Here is a 24,778-nt window from a genome sequence, read left to right as displayed (position 1 = left end):
AGCTGGCCGACCATCTTCAACAGTTTGTGCACACCTACTCCAGGTCTCTTTGTTCCTGCACTCCCTTCAGAATTGTACCCTTTATTTTGTATTGCCTTTCCTGACTCTTCCAACCAAAATGTACTGCTTCACATTTCTCTGCATTAAATTTCATCGGTCACATGTCCAGTCATTCAGTCAGGCAATTGCCCTCTTGCGGTCTATGGCTGTCCTTTAACAGTTCACAATACTTCAGAGTGGGGTGAGGTGGTAGCAGGTCGATCTCTTGTGTCAGCTAATACTACAAAAATAGGTTATTTGATTATTCATTTAATTTTCTGTTTGTGCAGGCTTGTTATGCATGAGCTGGGCTGCCTTATTTGCCTACTCAGCCTCCGATGCCAGTGTCATGGTTTGGAATATCATGAGGCCATTAAATAAATATTTTCTTATTTTTTTTCAAAAGCGCTTTCAAGACTCCTCAACCGCCTAGAATCTTCATCATGAATTGCCCGAACTCTATCTACCTGACAGCATCGATCAATTTTTGAGGAAGAAAGAAAGGGAGTTCTGGAACTTTTCCAGAGGTTGCCTCTAAAAGAAGGGCACCTAAAAACAATCAGCAACTTAGGTCTGAAATGGCAAAGTGTCAAAGCACCAGCAGAACATATGAACACCAAAAGTGAACAAAAACATGTTGAAATTTTGACTACCTGAATCATAAATCCATTTTCTTCATCCATTCCACAGACACATCGCACTGTTGCATTGCTATCATCCTCCTCTTGAGACTCCTCCGCAGTGCTTGAGATGTCCAGATCCTGACTGTAATCATCGCTCATCAGGGCACTCTCCGTTGAGGAACCATCGAACAACTCATCATCAGAAAGAGATGCTGTAAAAACAGTGCTGTAAAGTTACCTCCAAGTATTGCGCATCATAAGAATTTTCACAAATCTCAATCCACCCTATAGGCACAAGTTGCCTAAATTCAAGAATTGGTTATTAGAAGAACGTAATATTCACAAATGGAAAAAAATCAAACAACTCTGTCCATTCCTCACATATCTCTATCCATAACTAGCTATCGTTCCACCACATTTTTTTACTTTTCTCTCTCCAGAAATGCATATTCGTCTCTTGAATCCATTAAGTGTTTAATTTTTTAAGCATGTTCTCCAAGCAACCATGGCTGTGTAATGGGAACTTACATTTGGAAAAAGTAGTCCTTTATTGCCCTCCAGTAATTTGCTCCATTATCTTCAGTGTTAAAAACTTCTGCCTGACTTATTTTATTCCTAAGATACCAATATTTACTTAGTTTCTTATTCACCCTCAGGCTGACATTTATTACCAATCCTTAATTGCCCTTGAGAATATGGTAGTGAGTTTTCTTCTTGAACTGCTGTCCATGCGGTGCAGATATTCTGATAATGCTGTTAGCTAGAAAGTTCGAGGATTTTGACCTGGTAACAACAAAAGAAGAGTGATATTCTCCAAGTCAGGTGACCTGCAAGGGAAGTTGGAGCTGACGGATTGGCCATGCACCTCCACTCTTGTTCTTCTTGATGGGAGGTCACTGGTTTGAGAGGTGAAATATCCACTGACATTTGGACTTTTCAGCACAGTGAATAATTTATCTAAATTATAATCTTACAGAATGATTAGGAAAACTCATATAGCACAAATTATCATCCATTACTGCAAGGAAGTGATTAGAAAAGAAGGCTTGGAACTTCTCAATGAGACAGTGCGTGGCACAGGGGTTAGCACTGCTACCTCACAACGCCAGGGACCCAGGTTCAATTCCGGCCTTGGGTGACTGTATGGAGTAGTTACGTTCTCCCCGTGTCTGCATGGGTTTTCCCGGGTGTCCTCCCACAAGCAAGCAATATTTGTATTGCAATGCCAAACCACTAATATTATTGAAGGCATGTGCTGCAGGGATAATGCAGTCATGTCCTGGAAATAGTAAATTATTATTTATTAATGAATAGTAAAGACTGCCATTCTACCAAAAGACCCATTCATTCCATGTAAGTTTAGCACTTACACTCATGTCTAGCAGTGTCATCCATGCTTAGCTCCAGCAACGATCCAGAGGACACAAGAGATTTTGGTGATAGGTATGCTGGTTTTACCACTGATCCACATCGCAAGGCAAGGGAACTTCCGGGTTTGGTTATGGGAGATGGACATCTTTCCAAAACTTCCAGGGAAATATCTTTGCAATCTTCAGACTCTGTAAAATCTGAGAAGAAAGGAAGGTTAGTAAGTTGAAAAGAGCTGCTTCAGCTAGTTAGAATGAAGACACTGGGGAATTTTCAACTTAAATCAATATCATTCAATTGCAAATTGGGCGACAGTGGCCCAGTGGTTAACACTGCTGCCTCACAGCTCCAGGGATCCGGGTTCAATTCCAGCCTCGGGTGACTGTCTGTGTCGAGTTTGCACTTTCTCCCTGGCTCTGCGTGGGGTTCCTCCGGTTTTTCTTCCACAGTCCAAAGATGTGCAGGTTATGTGAATTGGCCATGCTAAATTTCCCCTTAGTGTCCAAACGATTAGGTGGGATTACTGCTTACGGGGATATGGTTGGGGTGTGCATTAAGGGCCGATGCAGACTCGATGGGCCAAATGGCCTCATCTGCACTGTAGAGATTCTACGATTCAAATGATTAGGAACTGAAGATCGGGGTAGGCCATTCACCTTGAGCCCGTACTTTGAAAGCTTTTTTTCTGTCTGCTCATGCAACAATATGGATTCTATCAGGATTAACTTATCTGCTCACTGTCACCTCAGATTAGTAACAGCAAATAGAATTTAATACTGGTTAACGAGCAGATTACTTAATCCTGATTATCTAGCACAATGAAGGACTGCCCCATTCTTGATTTTGTCCTTCTATGAGATGTCCTTAATGCAATACAGAGAAGATGCAATGTTTCCCTTTCTTTCTTGAAAACTGTAAGTCTTCCATGTTTCACGACAATACAAGAAGAATGTGAAAAAACAGGGCTCATTAACTCCGAAGAGGCACCTGATTTTATTCCATTCGTATTTTTTGATTCTGTCAAAGGCACCATCTATTTTCCCGATGTGTGTATTGAGTTCTGCATTAAAAGGCAGATTGGCCGTCACTGTGGACCCAAGGTCGCAGAATTTGCTAATAATTTCCAGCAAAATCACAAACGTAGCAGGCACTCAAAGATGAAGTTCCCGTGTATCTTGGCACTCATCAAGCAGAGGTGATTTTGCTAGCTCAGGCACGGTCACAGGGCAGAAGCCTGTAGGAGCCTCTCCTACTCAACTCACCTGGGGAAATCTTTCTAGTTTCACCGCCCTTTGATGTACGAGGCAGAATTGGGAAATTTTCGCTGGTGTTTTTATTTTTCATGCTCAGTCGAGGAGAGAAGTGACAGTGCAGGTGAATGGGATACCTGTTTCATATTGAGGGCAGGAAGGTTAGATATTATGTGGTTTTAATACACAGTAAGGTCGCATACCTATGGGTTTTTTTGTTTGGTGAAATAGCCAGAGTCAGATGACCAGCTTCAAGAATGCATGCAGGTATGACATAAAGGCTCTAAACAACAATTCTTGCACGTGGGATAGATTAGCGGACAACAAAGGAAAGTGGTGCCATTATCGGTGCGTTGGTGTGTGCGTGCCACCATAATGATGAGTGGCTACAACAGCTTGGCAATAGGCACCAACACCGAAAACAACAACCCACAACGAAACCTGATAACCACTTCATATGCAGCACTGACACTTACGGACTGGTCTCTTCAACTATCAGCAAATGTGCACTATATTAAGCTCCCCCATTCCCAACTGATTTGATTTGCTGCATCCACCGTATTACAGAGATGGAAGAATGCCGAGGGTTAGAATGGAGGGGTCCACACACTCGTGCATATTGAAAATGTGAAAATAATAAATGAGAATTATTTTGTTGCTTGCCTCCTGTCAGCAAAATCAAGTGAAGATTAGAGATATTGAAAGCCAAGGCATAAGGAGGTAGGTTTGAGAGAAATTTTGTAGAGATGCAATAAGGTGGAAGGGTTTAGGAAGAGAATTTAAGTGCACAGAGCCAAAACAAGTTATAACACTGTATAATAATGTCCCTCTCATCAGTTTCTCAAATTTAATCTTGAATGTGTTCCACATTTTGACCCTTTTGATTGTTCTTTTATAACTCAAGTCCATAACTCAGTCTGCTGAACTAAAATACAACAATGGAAGTTTTATTGGGCCTAAATTACACCTGTTTCACTTGCCTTCAATTCACAATGATGAACTGACAAGAAAAAGAAACCTTTTCGGCCAATGGCAAATGTATCATTAAATGAAGGCCTCGAGAAGCACAAGCCTCTTCCACTCAACTCACCTGTGGAGATTTTTAAAAATTCAGTCATGGGATGTGGGCGTCACTAGCTGGGCCAGCATTTATTGCCCTTGAGAAGGTGGTGAGCTGCCTTCTTGAACCTCAGAAGTCCATATGGTGTAGGTACACTCACAGTGCTATTAGGGAGGTAGTTCCAGTACTTTGACCAGTGACAGTGAACAAACGGCAGATATATTTCCAAGTCAAGATGGTGAGTTGCTTGGAGGGGAACTTCCAGGTGGGGGTGTTCCCATGTGTCTGCTGCCTTTGTCCTTTTAGACGGTACAGTGATGGGTTTGGAAGGTACTGTCTAAGGATGTTTCTATTTTCACTGCCCATTGATTTACAAGGCTGAAGATTGAATTTTTCATTGGGGCATTTTTTTAATGCTCAGACAAGGAGAGGAATGTCAGTGCGGGTGACTGGAATACCCGTTTCACACTGAGGGCTGGAAATATAATGTGTGGCTGTGAGCCCAGTAATGCTATCAATTCTCTGTCCCAGCATCCTGTTTTTCCTATACTTAGTTTATACTTAGAATAACAAGCCACATTTGCTTTTCTCCCCTTCCATTTCCTCCACCAGTCACCCTAATGATTACTTTCAGACAAAAAAAAATTAGTAGTAAAGCCAGGATTCTTGCTTAAAGGGTCTACTCCCAGTATACCCGAACAGGCACTGGAGAGTGCCTACTAGGGGATTTTCACAGTAACTTTATTGCAGTGTTAATGTAAGCCTACTTGTGACACTAATAAAGATTATTATTACAATGACTGGCTCAGGTAATGAAAACATATTCAATATAGTGGCTTTTCCAAGAATTCCAAGTGTTGTTGTTGTTTCATGCCCTCTTGGAACTGGTTTGAACGGTCTCAGTTCATTTAATTGCATCCTCCTATGGTGTGCCGAGGGAATTAAGTTTATCACAACATCAGGAAAGATTGGGTTTGACACCAAGTCTTAGATGTAACTCGGTATTGTGCTCACCAACTGCTCCATGTAGTCACCCCCGATTCTTAGAGATTTCTATTTATTTGCATTGCAGTGGAAACAAAATTAAGGAGTAACAAATGCTCCACTCCCTTCATGCCACCATTGCTGGCCATGCCTCTACCTGCCTAGTGACATGTCAATAAGACATGCAAGAAATCATAAATGGTGTAAATCAAACTTCATTCTTTATGTTTATTTAAAATGGACTTTACTGATGAGGAAGGGCTGGAGGGACCTCCGGTTGAATCCCCAGCTACCAGGCTGGCAAACAGTGGAGTACTGGCCGAAGAACACGGAGAATGTCTTCACCGTGTTCAAAAAAAGGTGAAGAGATTTGTAGGGGCCAACCAGGGCACACAACGTGGACGTAAGAGACAGCCCATCAATGGAGTAAAACCTTTAACTGGAAAATTGTAGTATGCTGAGGACTGAAATGTGAGCAACAATTGAAATGGCTGGTGGAAGGAAGGCCGGGGTCATGCTTGCGGAATGAGCAAAGCTGTTCCACAAAGCGGTCACCCAGTCTGCGCTTAATTTACCCAGGGTAGAGGAAAGTGTGTCGTCAGCAGCGAATATAGTAGACTATTTTGAAAGGCGTGCAAGTAAATAGCGGAGGATGACCTGTGAATAAAGTGACTGGTGGGATGGGAAATTAGGACAAGGAAAACCCTATCACAGTTGAGGGCTCGGTCATCTACAATGAGGGGGGAGGGGATCTTCAGCTGAGGAAGGTGAGAGACATGCCAGAAGCGCCATTGACAGATGCGATAGAAATAGAGAAACTGAGACAATGTGTGGTGCGTGTGTGGTGTGGGTGCGTGTGTGGTGTGGGTGCGTGTGTGGTGTGGGTGCGTGTGTGGTGTGGGTGCGTGTGTGGTGTGTGTGCGTGTGTGGTGTGGGTGCGTGTGTGGTGTGGGTGTGTGTGTGTGGTGTGGGTGCGTGTGTGGTGTGGGTGCGTGTGTGGTGTGGGTGCGTGTGTGGTGTGGGTGCGTGTGTGGTGTGGGTGCGTGTGTGTGTGTTGGACTACTTTAGGAAAATGCTGCAAGCCTGCACATCTAATGGCAGGCTGGTTTACCCATGCTTTTGGCTGTTGGCATGCTATCTGATGAGCTAATCAGCAGCCAAAACAGGAAGGAACCAGCCTAAACAAGCCAAACGCAGTCAGTTGCCACGCAAATGTAAATTATAGGTTGCAGCATGGGGAGCTCAGCGAAGCTACAACAGGCTGAGGTGGCGATGTTGCAGTCAGGCGATGTTGGAGTCGGAGAGTCAGAGGCCGGCAACGGCGTGGAGGGGCTGCACAGTGTGCGCGCGGGGTGAGGGGGGCGCAATATATGCCTGTGGAGGGGCGGGTGCAGTGTGTGTGTAGGGGGGGGCAGAGTGTGTGGGGAGCACTGCATGCATGCATGCGTGCGTGAGCGTGTGTGTGGAATGAGTGCAGTGTGCGTGTGTGGAGGTAAAGTGATGTGTGTGTGTGGAGGGAGGGCGATGTGTGTGTGTGTGTGCCAGGAAGGTGATGTGTGTGTGGAGGGAGGGCGGTGTGCGTGTGTCGGGAAGATGGTGTGTGTGTGTAGAGGGAGGGCGATGTGTGTGTGGAGGGAGGGCGATGTGTGTGTGTGTGTGTGTGTGTGTGTGTGCGTGTGTGTCGGGAAGATGGTGTGTGTGTGTGTGTGTAGGGAGGGTGATGTGTGTGTGGAGGGAGGGCGATGTGTGTGTGTCTGGAGGGAGGGCGATATGTGTCTGTGGAAGGGGAATGGCAGTGTTTGTGTGGGAAGAGAGTGGGTGCAGTGTGTATGTGTGTGGAGGGAGGGGCAGTGTGTGTGGAGGGAGGGGCAGTGTGTGTGTGTGGAGGGAGGGGCAGTGTGTGTGTGTGTGTGTGGGGAGGTAGGGGCAGTGTGTGTGTGTGTGTGTGTGTGTGTGTGTGTGGAGGGAGGGGCAGTGTGTGTGTGGAGGGAGGGGCAATGTGTGTGGAGGGAGGGGCAGTGTGTGTGTGGAGGGAGGGGCAGTGTGTGTGTGGAGGGAGGGGCAGTGTGTGTGTGTGTGTGTGTGGGGAGGTAGGGGCAGTGTGTGTGTGTGTGTGTGTGTGTGTGTGTGTGGAGGGAGGGGCAGTGTGTGTGTGGAGGGAGGGGCAATGTGTGTGGAGGGAGGGGCAGTGTGTGTGTGGAGGGAGGGGCAGTGTGTGTGTGGAGGGAGGGGCAGTGTGTGTGTGGAGGGAGAGGCAGCGTGTGTGTGTGGTGGTAGGGGCAGTGTGTGTGGAGGGAGGTGTGGTGTGTGTGTGGAGGGAGGGGCAGTGTGTGTGGAGGGAGGGGCAGTGTGTGTGGAGGGAGGGGCAGTGTGTGTGTGGAGGGAGGGGCAGCGTGTGTGTGTGGAGGTAGGGGCAGTGTATGTGGAGGTAGGGGCAGTGTGTGTGGAGGGAGGGGCCGTGTGTGTGTGGAGGGAGGGGCAGTGTGTGGGGAGGGAGGGACAGTGTGTGTGTGTGGAGGGAGGGGCAGCGTGTGTGTGTGTGTAGGTAGGGGCAGTGTGTGTGGAGGTAGGGGCAGTGTGTGTGGAGGGAGGGGCGGTGTGTGTGTGGAGGGAGGGGCAGTGTGTGGGGAGGGAGGGGCAGTGTGTGGGGAGGGAGGGGCAGTGTGTGTGTGGGGAGGGAGGGGCAGTGTGTGTGTGGGGAGGGAGGAGCAGTGTGTGTGTGGAGGGAGGGGCAGTGTGTGTGGAGGGAGGGGCAGTGTGTGGGGAGGGAAGGGCAGTGTGTGTGTGTGTGTGGAGGGAGGGGCAGCGTGTGTGTGGAGGTAGGGGCAGTGTGTGTGGAGGTAGGGGCAGTGTGTGTGGAGGGAGGGGCGGTGTGTGTGTGTGGAGGGAGAAAGATTGTGTGTGGGGAAGGTGTGAGTGTGTGTGTGACTCCCACAGTCCAAAGATGTACATGTTAGGTGGACTGGCCATGATAAATTTGCCTCTTATTGTACAGGTTAGGTGGGGTTGAGACGGGGGAGTGGGATTGGGAGGGGTGCTCTTTCGGAGGGTTGGTGCAGACTCAATGGGCCGGGTGGCTCCCTTCTGCCCTGTAGAGTTTTTCTGATTCTACACCGGAAATCATTGAAATGACATCAGAAGAATCATGAATGTAGGTGGGAAGGGACTGGATAAGAGAGGAAATCGAGTCCAGATGGAAAGATACAAGTTCAGTGGACCAGGAACAGGCTTAAATGATGAGTCTACCTGGACAGATCTAATTGTGGATTTTGGGAAGGAAGTAGAAGAGGGTTGTGTGGGGTTGGGGGACTATGAGGTTGGAGGCTATGAAGAGAAGATCTCCAGGGGAGATGATGTCAGTGACAGTCCTGGAGACAATGGCTTGATTGTCAGTGGTAGGGTCATGGTCCTGGAGAAGGTAGGAAACGATATCTGAGAATTTGTGCTCAGCCTCTGCAAGGTAGAGGTCGGTACACCAGACAACAGCACCACCCTCGTCAGCAGGGTTTTAGTTTTGCTAATGTCAGCTCTGCTTACCATGTTTGGATTTCTTTTTCTTCTTTTTCTTTTTCTTCTGTTTTAGTTTAACGTGCTCCTTGCCTTTCTTCTCTTTACCCCTCTCCTTCTTTTTACCTTTAGGAAAAGAAAATAACCTTTTTTCTCTCCAGTTTTCCAGAGTTATTCAAAGTGCATGAATTCCTCCCTTGCTTTCCTTCTCCCAGAAATGTTCACAGTGAATACATAAGAATGTAAGAACTAGGAGCAGGAGTGGGCAATTCAGCCCCTCGAGTCCACTCCGCCATTCAATATGATCATGGCTGATCTCCTTTCGGCCTCAACTCCACTTTCCTGCCCGCTCTCCATAACCCTTCAACCCTTTACTAATTAAAAATCCATCAATCTCTTCCTTAGATTTACTCAATGTCCCGATATCCACTGCACTCTGGTGTAGTGAATTACACAGATTCACTGGGAGGAGTAATTTCTTCTCATTTCTGTTTTAAATCTGCTACCCCTTATCTCGTTCTAGATTGCCCCACAAGAGGAAGCATCTACGTCTACTTTGTCAATACCTTTTATTATTTTATGGACCGCAATTAGATCTCCTCTCATTTTCCTAAACTCAAGAGAGTACAGGTCTGAACTGCTCAATCTCTCTTCATAAAACAAACTCCTCATCTCTGGAATCAATCCAGTGGACCTCCTCCGAACCTCTTCCGATGAAACTATATCCCTCTTCAAATAAGGGGACCAAAATGTACACAGTACTCCAGATGGGGTTTCACCAATACCGTGTACAGTTGCACTCCCTCACTCACTTTTTTTTCAAGAAAATTTATATAGAAGGTTTTCCATGCAACAAATCCCCCAAATCCCCAACAGCTGATGGTGTCTAGAATATTGAAAAGGAGATAAACGATTGCCATCTCAGGTAGTATCTCACAACAGAATCCCCGATGGTAAATTTAATTTTCTTCAAATGTAAAAAGGACATTAAGCCCCCTAACCAGCCAGAAGCACGAGGCGGAACGGGAGACATCCAATCGAGCAGTATCTGCCTCCGGGCTATAAATGAGGCAAAGGCGATAACATCCGCCTCTACCCCAGAGTGAACTGCCGGGCAGTCCGAAACACCAAATATGGCCACCAGCGGGCATGGCTGTAAATCTAATCGCGGAATATTAGACATAGCGTTAAAAAAGGAAGTCCTGGGAAATCCCCGAGACCCCACGCACTCCCCGACTATCGTCGGCCTTTGGGGCCGCCACGAGCAGCCAGGGGGGCCGGTTTAAAAGCCGGCGAAGAGGTGCCGGGCCCGGCAGGTCAGAGCAGTGGCGGCGGAGCTACGGAGAGGCCCGAGCGCCATGTAGGGAGGGTGCTCCACGTGGGATGGCTCCCACCTAGGAAGAAGAAGGTTGAAGCCTGATCCCAGGTGAATGTAGAGGAGAAAGAAAGAAGATTTATGGAAGTTTGTTAAAAGTTTTTTCTCAAAAAAGAAGAATGTCAGATTGATGAAGGGCAGGAGGGTGAAGGGGGAGAGAGGAGAAAGGAAAGAAGATAAAAAACAATAAGCCGCTAAAAGATGCGAAAGGCAGCGTCAAAGGAGGAAACGTGGGTTCGCCGCTGAAGATGACGAGCAAAAGCAAAAGTGTTGACAGGATGGCGGAAGCCGAACTGCAAGGCGGGACCGCACTACTTACGGTGGAGAAGCTGACTGAGGTGATGGTGGTGGAGCTGGAAAAACGTTTGGTGAGGCACATGGAGACCCTGAGGAAAGAGATGGTGGTCGTGGTGAGGTCATTGTTGGAGGAGGCAATCGGCCCGATCAGGGTGGAGGTGGCAAAGACATTAGCCGAGGTGAGAGAGCACGGCGAGAAGATGAAGGAGGTGGAGGAGGCCGTGACACGACACAGCAACCAGGTCACCTCGATGGGGGACGAGCTGCGGAGGGTGGTGGAGGTTAACAGAGGGCTCCGAGCAAAGCTGGAAGACTTGGAAAACCGCTCAAGGCGGCACAATTTGAGAATTGTGGGCTTGCCCGAAGGGACAGAGGGCCCAAGGCCAATGCAATACTTTGCTAAGAAGTTGGCGGAGCGGATGGGGGAGGGTGAGAACCCCACCCTGTACGAGCTAGACCGAGCTCATCGGTCATTAAGGCCGAAGCCCAAAGTGATCGAGCCGCCAAGGGCAGTAATTATCTGTTTCCATTAGTTTTGCATGAAGGAGAAGGTATTAAGCTGGGCGAAGCAGAAGCGTGAGGTGCTGTGGGATGGTACTGCGGTTCGGATCTACCAGGACTGGACGGTGGAGTTGGCAAAAAGACGAGTGGCGTTTGGGCGAGTGAAGGCGGCTTTGTACAAGAAGGGGGTGCGATTTGGTGTGGTGTACCCGGCGAAGTTGAGAGTAACATATAAAGCCAAAGACTTTTATTTTGAGACAGCGGAGGCGGCTGAGGCGTTCGTGAGGGCAGAAGGCTTGGGACAGACATGAAGAGCGGAACTGGAAGAAAGACTGTGGACTGTGTTTGAGCGGCTGGAAAATGTACAAACGTACAAATGTTACAACTTTCTTTTTACTGATTTGTATTGAAATTTGAAATGTACTTCTCTTTGCATTGTTACAGAGTTCAAGTTAATGGCGTTCTGTGTTGCGACGGTTAAATGTTATGTTAGTGAATTGTAGGGGTTGGGTTGTTGGGCTTGTTTTGGTGTTTCTTTCTCTGGGACTGGGCGGAAGGGGGTGAGAGGTATTGGCGGGGGGGAGCCACCCGCGCTAGCTAACTAGAGTCAGTTAGTGAACGGGCGTGAGGTGAGAGGAGGACTACGGACATTGGAGCTTGGATAGCAGGCTTCAATGGGCCTACGAGGCGAGCAAGAGTGGGTGGAGGGAGGGATGTTGGGGGATGTTTTTGTAGGGGGGGTTCTTGGGAGGGGGGGGGGGGGAGGGGTTCGATGCTAACAATGAACAGGGGCGGGTCAGGCTTATGGGGCAGGGCCCGGTGGTATGGTGATGGTGGATAAGAAAGGTGGGGGGGGGGGGTGAGAGACCCCCAGTAAGGATAATCACATGGAACGTGAGAGGGCTAGGAGGTCCGGTCAAGAGGTCAAGGGTGCTTGCACATCTTAAAAGTTTGAAAGCCGACGCTAAAAGATTTGTTTCTTCGGGGTCGGTTTGCAGGATTGAGGAAGCTGGAAGCAAAGTATGGGCTAGAGCAGGGAGAAGTGTTTAGGTACATGCAGGTTCGGGATTTTGCCAGGAAGGAGATACAGAGCTTCCCAGAGGAACCGGCCTCCACATTGCTGGAGGAGGTGTTGACGACATGGGGACTGGAGAAGGGGGCAGTGTCAGCGGTGTACGGAGCCATTTTGGAAGAGGATAAGGAACCACTGGAAGGGATCAAAGCAAAATGGGAGGAAGAGCTGGGAGAGGTTATAGAGGAGGGGGTCTGGTGTGAGGTGCTCCGGAGAGCGAATGCCTCCATCTCATGTGCGAGGGGCTGATACAGCTGAAGATGGTATATAGAGCGCACCTCACGAGGGCGAGGATGAGCCGATTTTTTGAAGGAGTAGAGGATGTGTGTGAGCGTTGCGGGGGGGGGGGGGGGGGGGGGGGGGCGAATCACGTTCATATGTTTTTGTTCCTGTCCAAAGCTAGGGGAGTACTGGAAGGAGGTGTTTAGGGTAATTTCCAAGGTGGTGCGTGTGAAACTGAACCCGGGTCCCCAGGAGGCCATATTCGGGGTGTCGGACCAGCCAGGGTTGGAAACTGGAGCGGAGGCAGGTATCATAGCCTTCGCCTCGTTGATCACCCGAAGGCGGATCCTGCTGGGATGGAGAGCAGCCTCTCCACCCAGTGCCCTGGCGTGGTGGGGGGGACCTGTTGGAACACTTGACCCTTGAGAAGGTTAAGTTCGAATTGAGAGGAAGCTCGGAGTGGTTCTACAAGTCATGGGCACTATTTATTATGCACTTTCAAGAACTGGATAACATCGAACATTAGTTGGGGGGTGGGTGGGGGAGGGGGGCTGTATAGATTAAGGGTAACTATGGGTAATCCCTGATTCCTTTTTGTCATTTGTTTATGTAAACATGTGGGCTGAGGTTTGGGAGTTGGTGGGCGGATGGGATCGTTGTTATTATGGGGATTGACATATCTTGCTGATTATTGTTTATGGTTGATGGGTGTAAATGTGGGAGAAAATGTGAAAAAGGAGGAGAATAAAAAATAAAAATAAAAATTTAATAAAAGGAAGTCCTGAAGCTGACAAGTCTGGGGCAGGACCAAAACGCATGTGTATGATCTGTGGGGGCAAGTGAACAGCGGTCTCAACATTCAGGAAAAAGCCGCTCATCCTTGCCTTGGTCAAGTATGTCCTATGCAGCACTTCGAACTGAGTTAGGCTTAACTGGGCACATGTGGACATGGAGTTGACCCTGTACAGGGCCTCTCCAAACCTCGTTTGTGAGTGTAGGGCCCAGTTCACTCTCCCATTTCACCCTCACCCCGTCCAGTGGGAAGGGATCAGGTGAGAAGATGTGGCCATATAGGTCAGAGATAGGCCCTCTGCCCAGCTGAGCCGAGGATGGAATCCTCTCCAGTAAGGTGGGAGGTGGAACCAGAGGAAAGGAAGGAAAAGCCATGCAGTTGAAACTGCGAACTTGAAAGGGAGCGAAAAAGACTAAATTTGGATAGCTGAAATTTATCTGCTAATTCCCTAAAGCTGGCAAACCTCCCCTCCATGAATAGGTTACCAAAGTGCTTGAGTCCCTTCAATTTCCACAAATTAAAGGTTGAGTCCAGCCCTGAAGGTACGATAAGGTGGTTGTTACAGATAGGGGCCAGTGAAGACAAGAACAGGAGTTTAAAATGTTGTCGGAACTGTTTCCAGATCCTAAGAGAGGCGACCACCACCGGGTTGGAGGAGAATCTAGCGGGAGAAAAGGGCAATGGTGTAGGAACTATGGCTAGGAGAGGGGATGTAGTACAAGAGCGAGCCTTATTTGGCCCCAGATTGAACTGGAATCTGATCCACAGCAGGATTGTTTTGATATTTTCAGCCCAGTAATAAAACAATAAGTTTGGGAGGGCCAAGCCCCCTGTCTGTCTTTCCCGATGGAGTAGATCGCTGCGGAGTCTGGTATATTTGCCCACCCGGATAAAGGTGGATGTCAATTTATTAACCTTGATAAAAAAGGATTTGGGCAGGAAAATGCGGAGGAACTGAAAGAAAAAGAAAAACCTAGGGAGTATGTTCATTTTTATTGTTTGAATCCTGCCAGCCAAGGATAAAGGAGGATTGTTCCATCTCTGTCGGTCTGTTCTAACATTGTTGATCAGGCTGAAATAATTCAATTTGCGGAGAGAGACCCAATTGTGGGCCACCCTGATCCCCAAGTAATCAAAACTTGGGGGGTAATGTGCTTAAATGGGCTCGTCTTCCAGGGAGGTTGACATACATTCTTACCTAGATTTAATTACTAACCAGAGAAGGTGCCGAAACTATTAAGTGTCTTCATCATGCCATTGATGGAGGGAGTTGGGCCTGTAATGTATAAAAGGAGGTCACCTGCATAAAGAGATATTCGATGTTCCACCCCATCTCGGTTAATACTCCTCCATTGATTGGAAGCTCTCAAGGCTATAGAGAGAGGTTCTATTGCTAGAGCGTGGGCAGCCCTGCCTAGTGCCCCTATTCAGTGGGAAGTAGATTGTAGAGTATTTATGTGTATGCTGGCAGGACGGTTATTGTATAGCAAATAGATCCATGAGACAAATCTCTGGCCAAATCCAAATATTCCAAGAATCTCAAACAAATTATCCCATTCTACCCTGTCAAATGCATTCACTGCGTCATGATACAGGTGCAAGAGAGGGGGAAAGTATAACATTTAAAAAGCAGGGCAGCACGGTGGCGCCGAGGTCCCAGGTTTGATTCCGGCTCTGGGTCACTGTCTGTGTGGAGTTTGCACATTCTCCCCGTGTTTGCTTGGGTTTCGCACCCACAACCCAAAGATGTGCAGGGTAGGTGGATTGGTCACATTAAATTGCCCCTTAATTGGAAAAAATGAATTGGGTACTCAAAAAAATGTTTTTAAAAGATTATAAAAAACATTTAAAAGGTGACATTTACTAGTTGATAACCGACGACCCTTTACAAAACCTGTTTGGTCCTCTGAAATTATGCTTGGAGACTTCCGGGTGCGGCGATGACCAGCTAAGTCGCACGTTTCGGAAGCTCCCAGTGGAACGGACTTTTGGGCTCTTAATAGGAGCCCCAACGGCAATTTTAACGGCTAAAAACACTGTGTGGTAAACCAGAAGGGAATCCCCCCTGGATACGGATGGAAAAAGGAGAGGAAAGCGGCCGGATTGCAGAGGATCCTTTAGAACAGCGGCAAGGAAGGCAAGCACAAAGCAAGATGGCGCCGGAAGGTGGCCGTTTAGTATGGGGCCCTGACCAACAAGAGTTCCTGCGGCGCTGTGTGGAAGAACTAAAAAAGGAGATGAAGAAGGAGCTGTTGGCCCCGATATTACAGGCGATTGAAGGGCTAAAGGAGGAGCAAAAGACCCAGGAGCAGGAGCTTCGGGTCGTGAAGGCAAAGGCCGCTGAAAATGAAGACGAAATACAGGGCCTGGTGGTGAAGACAGAGATGCACGAGGCACAACACAAAAGGTGTGTGGAAAGGCTGGAGGTGCTGGAGAATAATGCGAGGAGGAAGAATTTAAGGATTCTTGGTCTTCCCGAAGGCGCAGAAGGGGCAGACGTCAGGGCATATGAGAGCACGATGCTTCACTCGTTAATGGGATCGGAGGCCCCGACGGGCCCGTTGGAGGTGGAGGGAGCTTATCGAGTTATGGCGCGAAGACCGAGGGCTGGAGAAATACCTCGAGCCATAGTGGTGAGATTTCTCCGCTATAATGACAGAGAGATGGTCCTCAGATGGGCGAAGAAAACTCGAAGCAGTAGGTGGGAGAACGCGGTGATCCGCGTATATCAAGATTGGAGTGCGGAGGTGGCGAGAAGGAGGGCAAGTTTTAATCGGGCTAAGGCGGTGCTTCACAAAAGGAAGGTCAAATTCGGAATGTTGCAGCCGGCAAGATTGTGGGTCACACACCAAGGGAAGCACCACTACTTTGAGACGGCAGAAGAGGCGTGGACATTTATTGTGGACGAGAAGCTGGAATAGGCGGGCAAGAAAAAGAACGTTTGGGACAAAGTGGTGGTGTGATTACGTGGGGTGAAGGGGGGAAAAAGGGGGAGGGGATGATTTTTCAAGTTGTTAATCTTGCGACCCTGTAACTTTTCTCTCTTCCCCATGTTGTGGGGGAGGGGGGAGGGAGGATGAGGAACTGTGGGCGCCGGTCATTAGGGGCGGGGCCAAGTGGGAAACGCGGGCTTTGTTCCCACGCTATGGTAATCATGGCGGGAACAGGGAAGCAGGAAGGAGGGGGCCTCGCACAGTGGGGGCCGAGGTCACGGGGGGAAGCCGAGGTCAGCCAGAGTTTGCTGACTTCTGGGAGTAACATGGGGGGTGCAACTACGCTAGAAAAGGATCTAGCGCAGGGGGGGGTAACTGGGTTGCTGCTGCTGGGGAGAAGGGGGAGCTGGTACGGGGTGGGGTGGTCGAGGCGGGAGGGCGCCGTCGGGGGGATATACGGGTACGTGGGAACCGGGTGAGGAGCTGGATTAAAAAAGGGGATGGCTAGTCGACAAGGGGGGGGGGTAAAGGGTCCCCCAACCCGGCTGATCACGTGGAATGTGAGAGGGCTGAACGGGCCGATTAAAAGGGCACGGGTACTCGCACACCTAAATAAATTAAAGACAGATGTGGTTATGCTGCAGGAGACGCATTTGAAACTGATAGACCAGGTCAGACTACGCAAAGGATGGGTGGGGCAGGTGTTTCATTCGGGGTTAGATGCAAAGAACAGGGGGGTGGCTATATTAGTGGGGAAACGGGTACTGTTTGAGGCAAAGACCATAGTGGCGGATAGTGGGGGTAGATACGTGATGGTGAGTGGTAGATTGCAAGGGGAGGCTGTGGTTCTAGTGAACATATATGCCCCGAACTGGGATGATGCAAATTTTATGAGGCGTATGTTGGGAAGTATCCCGGACCTAGAGGCGGGAAAGTTGGTAATGGGGCGAGACTTCAATATGGTGCTGGACCCAGGGCTGGACAGATTGAGGTCCAGACCCGGGAGGAGGCCGGCTGCAGCTAGGGTGCTCAAGGACTTCATGGAGCAGATGGGAGGAGTAGACCCCTGGAGATTTAGCAGGCCTAGGAGTAAGGAGTTCTCGTTTTTCTCCTATGTTCATAAAGTATATTCACGGATAGACTTTTTTGTTTTGGGAAGGGCATTGATCCCGAAGGTGACAGGGACGGAGTACACGGCCATAGCTATCTCGGACCACGCTCCACATTGGGTGGATCTGGAGATAGGAGAGGAGAAAGAACAGCACCCACCCTGGAGAATGGACATGGGATTATTGGCGGATGAGGGGGTATGTTTAAGGGTGGGGGGGTGTATTGAAAGGTACTTGGAGCTTAATGACAATGGGGAGGTTCAGGTGGGAGTGGTCTGGGAGGCGTTGAAGGCAGTGGTTAGAGGGGAGCTGATATCTATCAGGGCACATAAAGGAAAGCAGGAGGGTAGGGAAAGGGAGCGGTTGCTGAAAGAACTTTTGAGGGTGGACAGACAATATGCGGAGGCACCGGAGGAGGGACTGTACAGGGAAAGACAAAGGCTACATGTAGAATTTGACTTGTTGACTACGGGTAATGCAGAGGCACAATGGAGGAGGGCACAGGGTGTACAGTACGAATATGGAGAGAAGGCGAGCCGGTTGCTGGCCCACCAATTGAGGAAGAGGGGAGCAGCGAGGGAGATAAGGGGGGGGGGGGGGGGGGGGGTGAGAGATGAGGAGGGAGAGATGGAGCGGGGAGCGGAGAGAGTGAATGGGGTGTTCAAGGCATTCTACGAAAGATTATATAAAGCTCAGCCCCCGGAAGGGAAGGAGAGAATGATGTGCTTTCTGAATCAGCTGGAATTCCCTAAGGTGGAGGAATAGGAGAGGGCGGGACTGGGAGCACAGATTGAGATGGAGGAGGTAGTGAAAGGGATTGGGAGCATGCAGGCGGGGAAGGCCCCGGGAACAGACGGATTCCCGGTGGAATTTTATAGGAAGTATATGGACTTGCTGGCCCCGCTTTTGACGAGAACCTTTAATGAGGCTAGGGAAAGGGGGCAGCTGCCCCCGACTATGTCAGAGGCAACGATATCGCTCCTCTTAAAGAAGGAAAAAGACCCGCTGCAATGCGGGTCCTATAGGCCCATTTCCCTTTTAAACGTGGATGCTAAGATTCTGGCCAAGGTGATGGTGACGAGGATAGAGGACTGTGTCCCGGGGGTGGTCCATGAGGACCAAACCGGGTTTGTGAAGGGGAGACAGCTGAACGCGAACAGCTAGGGGTAATAATGATGCCCCCGCCAGAGGGGGAAGCGGAGATAGTGGTGGCGATGGATGCCGAGAAAGCATTCAACAGAGTGGAGTGGGATTATCTGTGGGAGGTGCTGAGGAGATTTGGCTTTGGAGATGGGTATATCGGATGGGTACAGTTGCTGTATAGGGCCCCGATGGCGAGTGTGGTCACGAATGGATAGAGGTCTGATTATTTCCGGCTTCACAGAGGGACGAGGCAGGGGTGTCCCCTGTCACCGTTATTGTTTGCATTGGCGATTGAGCCCCTGGCCATAGCACTGAGGGGTTCCAGGAAGTGGAGGGGAGTGTTTAGGGGAGGAGAAGAACACCGGGTATCTTTGTATGCGGATGATTTGTTGTTGTATGTTGCTGACCAGGTGGAGGGGATGCCAGAGATAATGCGGATACTTGGGGAGTTTGGGGATTTTTCGGGGTACAAATTGAACATGGGGAAAAGTGAGTTCCTTGTGGTGCATCCGGGGGAGCAGAGCAGGGAAAGAGAGGATTTACCGCTGAGGAAGGTAGCAAGAGACCTCCGGTACTTTGGGATTCAGATAGCCAAGAATTGGGGAACCTTACACCGGCTTAATTTAACACGATTGGTGGAACAGATGGAGGAGGATTTCAAGAGATGGGACATGGTGTCCCTGTCACTGGCAGGTAGGGTGCAGGCGGTTAAAATGGTGGTTCTCCCGAGATTCCTCTTTGTGTTTCAGTGCCTCCCGGTGATGGTCACGAAGGCTTTTTTTAAGAGAATTGAGAAAAGTATTATGAGTTTTGTGTGGGCCGGGAAGACCCCGAGGGTGAGGAGGGGTTCTTGCAGCGTAGTAGAGATAGGGGGGTGCTGGCACTACCGAGCCTAAACGATTATTACTGGGCCGCCAATATCTCAATGGTGTGTAAGTGGATGGAAGAAGGGGAGGGGGCGGCGTGGAAGAGATTGGAGAGGGCGTCCTGCAAGGGGACCAGCCTACAAGCAATGGTGACGGCACCGTTGCCGTTCTCACCGAAGAAATACACCACAAGTCCAAAGATGTGCAGGTTAGGTGGATTGGCCATGCTAAATTGCCCTTAGTGTCCAAAATTGCCCTTAGTGTTGGTTGGGTTATGGGGATAGGGTGGCGGTGTTGGCCTTGGGTAGGGTGCTCTTTCCAAGAGCCGGTGCAGACTCGATGGGCCGAATGGCCCCCTTCTGCACTGTAAATTCTATGAAGCCCAGTGGTGGTGGCAACACTAAAAATCTGGGGGCAGTGGAGACGGCATAGGGGAAGGATGGGCGCCTCGGTGCGGTCCCCGATAAGAAATAACCATAGGTTTGTTCCGGGGAGAATGGATGGGGGATTTGGAGTATGGCAAAGAGCTGGGGTAGTACAACTGAGAGATCTGTTCCTGGATGGGACATTTGCAAGTATGGGAGCGCTGACGGAAAAGTATGGGTTGCCCCAAGGGAATGCGTTTAGGTATATGCAACGGAGGGCGGTTTGCGAGGCAACAGGTGAGGGAATTCCCGCAGCTTCCAACGCAGGAGGTGCAAGATAGAGTGATCTCAGAGACATGGGTGGGGGATGGTAGGGTGTCGGATATATATAGGGAAATGAGGGACGAGGGGGAGATCATGATAGATGAGCTGAAAGGGAAATGGGAGGAAGAGTTGGGGGAAGAGATCGAAGAGGGGCTATGGGCTGATGCCCTACGTAGGGTAAACTTGTCGTCCTCGTGTGCCAGGCTAAGCTTGACACAATTTAAGGTTTTACACAGGGCGCATATGACTGGAGCACGGCTCAGTAAATTTTTCGGGGTAGAGGATAGGTGTAGGAGATGCTCGAGAAGCCCTGCAAATCACACCCACATGTTCTGCTCATGTCCGGCACTACAGGGGTTCTGGGTGGGGGTGGCGAAGGTGCTTTCGAAGGTGTTGGGGATCCGGGTCGAGCCAAGCTGGGGGTTGGCTATATTCGGGGTCGCAGAAGAGCCGGGAGTACAGGAGGCGAGAGAGGCTGATGTTTTGGCCTTTGCGTCCCTAGTAGCCCGGCGCAGGATATTGCTTATGTGGAAGGAAGCCAAACCCCCGGGCGTGGAGACCTGGATAAATGACATGGCAGGGTTTATAACGCTAGAACGGATCAAGTTCGTATTAAGGGGTTCGGCTCAGGGGTTCACCAGGCGGTGGCAACTGTTCGTCAACTACCTCACAGAACGATAGAGGGAGTGGAAAAGAAAGAAGGCAACAGCAGCAACCCAGGGGGGAGGGGGGAGGACCCGGGCGGGCTCTCAGGGATGTCATAGAATCATAGAATCATAGAAGTTTACAGCATGGAAACAGGCCCTTCGGCCCAACCAGTCCATGCCGCCCAGTTTTTTTACCATAAAGCTAGTCCCAGTTGCACGCACTTGGCCCATAACCCTCTATACCCATCTTACCCATGTAACCATCTAAATGCTTTTTGAAAGACACAATTGTACCCGCTTCTACTACTACCTCTGGCAGCCCATTCCAGACACTCACTACCCTCTGAGTGAAGAAATTGCCCCTCTGGGCCCTTCTGAATCTCTCCCCTCTCACCTTAAACCTATGCCCTCTAGTTTTAGACTCCCCTACCTTTGGGAAAAGATGTTGACTATCTACCTTATCTATGCCCCTCATTATTTTATAGACCTCTATAAGATCACCCCTAAGCCTCCTACGCTCCAGGGAAAAAAGTCCCAGTCTATCCAGCCTCTCCTTAAAACTCAAACCATCAAGTCCCGGCAACATCCTAGTAAATCTTTTCTGCACTCTTTCTAGTTTAATAATATCCTTTCTATAATAGGGTGACCAGAACTGCACACAGTATTCCAAGTGTGGCCGTACCAATGTCTTGTACAACTTCAACAAGACGTCCCAACTCCTATATTCAATGTTCTGACCAATGAAACCAAGCATGCCGAATGCCTTCTTCACCACCCTGTCCACCTGCGACTCCACCTTCAAGGAGCTATGAACCTGTACTCCTAGATCTCTTTGTTCTATAACTCTCCCCAACGCCATACCATTAACTGAGTAGGTCCTGGCCTGATTCGATCTGCCAAAATGCATCACCTCACATTTATCTAAATTAAACTCCATCTGCCATTCGTCGGCCCACTGGCCTAATTGATCAAGATCCCGTTGCAATCCTAGATAACCTTCTTCACTATCCACTATGCCACCAATCTTGGTGTCATCTGCAAACTTACTAACCATGCCTCCTAAATTCTCATCCAAATCATTAATATAAATCACAAATAACAGTGGACCCAGCACCGATCCCTGAGGCACACCACTGGTCACAGGCCTCCAGTTTGAAAAACAACCCTCTACAACCACCCTCTGCCTTCTGTCGTCCAGCCAATTTTGAATCCAATTGGCAACCTCACCCTGGATCCCGTGAGCTTTAACCTTCTGCAACAACCTACCATGCGGTACCTTGTCAAAGGCTTTGCTAAAGTCCATGTAGACAACGTCTACTGCACTACCCTCATCTACCTTCTTGGTCACTCCCTCAAAAAACTCAATCAAATTTGTGAGACATGATTTTCCACGCACAAAGCCATGCTGACTGCCCCGAATCAGTCCTTGCCTCTCTAAATGCTTGTAGATCCTGTCTCTCAGAATACCTTCTAGCAACTTACCTACTACAGACGTTAGGCTCACCGGTCTGTAGTTCCCAGGCTTTTCCCTGCTGCCCTTCTTAAACAAGGGCACAACATTCGCCACTCTCCAATCTTCAGGCACCTCACCTGTGGCTGCCGATGATTCAAATATCTCGGTTAGGGGACCCGCAATTTCCTCCCTAGCCTCCCACAACATCCTGGGATACATTTCATCAGGTCCCGGGGATTTATCTACCTTGATGCGCTTTAAGACTTCCAGCACCTCCTCCTCTGTAATATGCACACTTCTCAAGACATCACTATTTATTTCCCTTAGTTTCCTAACATCCATGCCTTTCTCCACCGTGAATACCGATGAGAAATATTCATTCAGGATCTCACCCAACTCTTGTGGCTCTGCACATAAATGCCCTTGTTGATCCTTAAGAGGCCCTACTCTGTCCCTAGTTACTCTTTTCCCCTTTATGTATCTGTAGAATCTCTTTGGATTCTCCCTTGCATTATTTGCCAAAGCAATTTCATGTCCCCTTTTTGCCCTCCTGATTTCCCTCTTAACTCTATTTCGACAATCTCTATACTCTTCAAGGGATCTACTTGATCCCAGTTGCTTATGTACGTATATGTATAGGCATTTGTTTTAGGTAATGTATATTGGACTGTTAGATTGTACTTTTGGAGAGTAACTATTTTTGATAAGGCAGTTGCCATTTAGTTTTTGTTTATATATTATTTATTTATTTGTTTAAAACTGGCCACTGTTATTTATATTGTTTTATTGTTGTTAAAAAGAAAAACTGTGTACTGTTATGTTTGGCCAAAAAATCTTGAATAAAATATATTTTAAAAAAAAAAGAAATTATGCTTGGAAGGCAAGGTTCCAACCGGAGTGCCAGAATCTTCACAAGCAGCTTCACATCTGCGTCCAAGAGTGAGATGGCTCCGTACGCACCGTACTCAGTCAGGTCCTTGTCCTTCTTAAGGAACAAGGAAAGAGAGGCTTGAGTAAGGGTTGGAAACAATGAACCACAGGATAGGGAGTCACTGAACATATCTAACAGCAAAGGTGTAAATTGTTCCAAGAATTTCTTATAAAACTTGATCGGAAAGTCATCCGGGCGAGCGGCCTTACCAGCCTGCATAAGACCACTGTATTTTAAAATCTCGTTGTATCGGGGAGTCCAACTCACACCTCTTGACTGTTTTGACAGTTGGGATGGGCAGGCTGTCCAGAAAATCAGCCATGAGCAGACTTGTCTGCGGGTGGCTCAGATTTATACAGGTTACGGTAATAAGGATGTAATGGTCACAATGACCTGGAGAGGGCAGAAACGAGGTTGCTGCCCAGGCTGAGTATCTACAGTATCACAGGAGTTTAGGTTGGTGTGCTAAAAGATGACTGGCCTTCTCCCCATACTTTTAGAAAATACCCTTTGGAAGTCTGCAGCATACGTCTGGCCCTCTTGGTCGTTAGCAGCTCAAATTGGGTCGGCAACCTTTATCTGCTTGCATGTAATTCCAGAGTGGGATTGAGTGAGTACTGATCATCAATGGAGTCCGCCAACCTCTGTTCTTCTAATTTCTTCATCTTTAGCACATGTGTGCTCTAAAAAATAATTCCCCCCCCCCTGAGGCTGGCCTTAAGAGCCTCCCACAGCGTGGAAGGGGAAATGGAGTCAGACTTATTTTATTTAATGTAGTCGTCGACAGAGGTGGATAGGCATTTGCAAAACTTATGAGACAGCAAAGCAGGCAGTATCCAACCTCCAAGGAGGATGTTGTGTGGGGCTGGACCCCAGCAACAGATTGACAAAGTGTGTGTGGGGGGGGGGGTCAGAGATTACAAGGGACAACATGGTACCACAGTGGTTAGCACAGTTGCTTCACAGCTCTAGGGTCCCAGGTTCGATTCCCGGCTTGGGTCACTGTCTGTGCGGAGTCTGCATGTTATCCCCGTGTCTGCGTGGGTTTCCTCCGGGTGCTCCGGTTTCCTCCCACAGTCCAAAGATGTGCAGGTCAGGTGGATTGGCCATGCTAAATTGCCCTTAAGAGTCCCCAAAAAAGATTAGGTGGGGTTACTGGGATAGGTTGGAAGTGTGGGCTTAAGTGGATTGCTCTTTCCAATGGCCAGTGCAGACTCGATGGGCCGAATGGCCTCCTTCTGCACTGTAAATTCTATGATCTATGAATTGCTGAGTACTCAGCTGCCACCACTGATGGGAGGAGAACCCTATCTAGAACGTAAAAATCAATGCGAGAGTACACATGGTGAACATGAGGGAAAAGGAGAAATCCCTGACATTTAGATGTAAAAAAACCGCCAGGGATCTACCCCTTCCATCTGAGCCATGAAGGAAGATAAAGCCCCGGCCACTCCCTAAGGGACGAAAGATTTGGGTTTTGAGCGGTCCGATTTTGGGTTCAGAACACAGTTCACGTCGCCTCCTAAAATCAGATGGTGTGTATTGAAGTTGGGGAGTGAAGACGACAAAAAGTTGATAAAATTCGTATCATCCCAATTAGGGGCGTAGCCGTTGACCAAAACTACTGGAGTGTTTAATAGGGAGCCGCATATGATTATATATCGACCGCTTGGGTCAGCCACAATCTGGGATGAGGAGAATTGGACACTTTTGTTGATTAAAATCACTGTGCCCCTGGCCCTGCCGTTAAAACCAGAATGAAAAACTTGCCTAACCCACCTTTTGCGCAGCCTGGCCTAATCTTTAGTGCATAAATGGATTTCTTGCCAAACAAAAATCTGAATTTAGGCTCTTAAGATGCACAAATGCTCTTGATCATTTTACAGGGCCATTCAATCCCCTAAAGTTCCAGGTAA

The 24,778-nt window shown here is 48.7% G+C and overlaps 1 protein-coding gene across 4 annotated transcripts in view; it reads right to left on the bottom strand.

Annotated features, from left to right (window-relative positions):
- Positions 1 to 24,778, bottom strand: part of phf20l1 (PHD finger protein 20 like 1) — a 208,469-nt gene that overhangs the window by 19,904 nt on the left and 163,787 nt on the right. For all 4 annotated transcript variants that reach the window (XM_072468230.1, XM_072468229.1, XM_072468231.1 and 1 more), the window contains 3 exons: positions 8,862 to 8,957; positions 2,033 to 2,230; positions 693 to 874 (listed from right to left, as the gene is read on the bottom strand). In XM_072468230.1, the coding sequence (XP_072324331.1) occupies positions 693 to 874; positions 2,033 to 2,230; positions 8,862 to 8,957 (476 nt within the window). The remainder of the gene's footprint in view (positions 1 to 692; positions 875 to 2,032; positions 2,231 to 8,861; positions 8,958 to 24,778) is intronic.

Source organism: Scyliorhinus torazame, chromosome 11 (genome assembly GCF_047496885.1).
Source record: "Scyliorhinus torazame isolate Kashiwa2021f chromosome 11, sScyTor2.1, whole genome shotgun sequence".
Lineage (NCBI taxonomy): Eukaryota > Metazoa > Chordata > Chondrichthyes > Carcharhiniformes > Scyliorhinidae > Scyliorhinus > Scyliorhinus torazame.
This window is presented reverse-complemented; position numbering and strand designations above follow the sequence as displayed.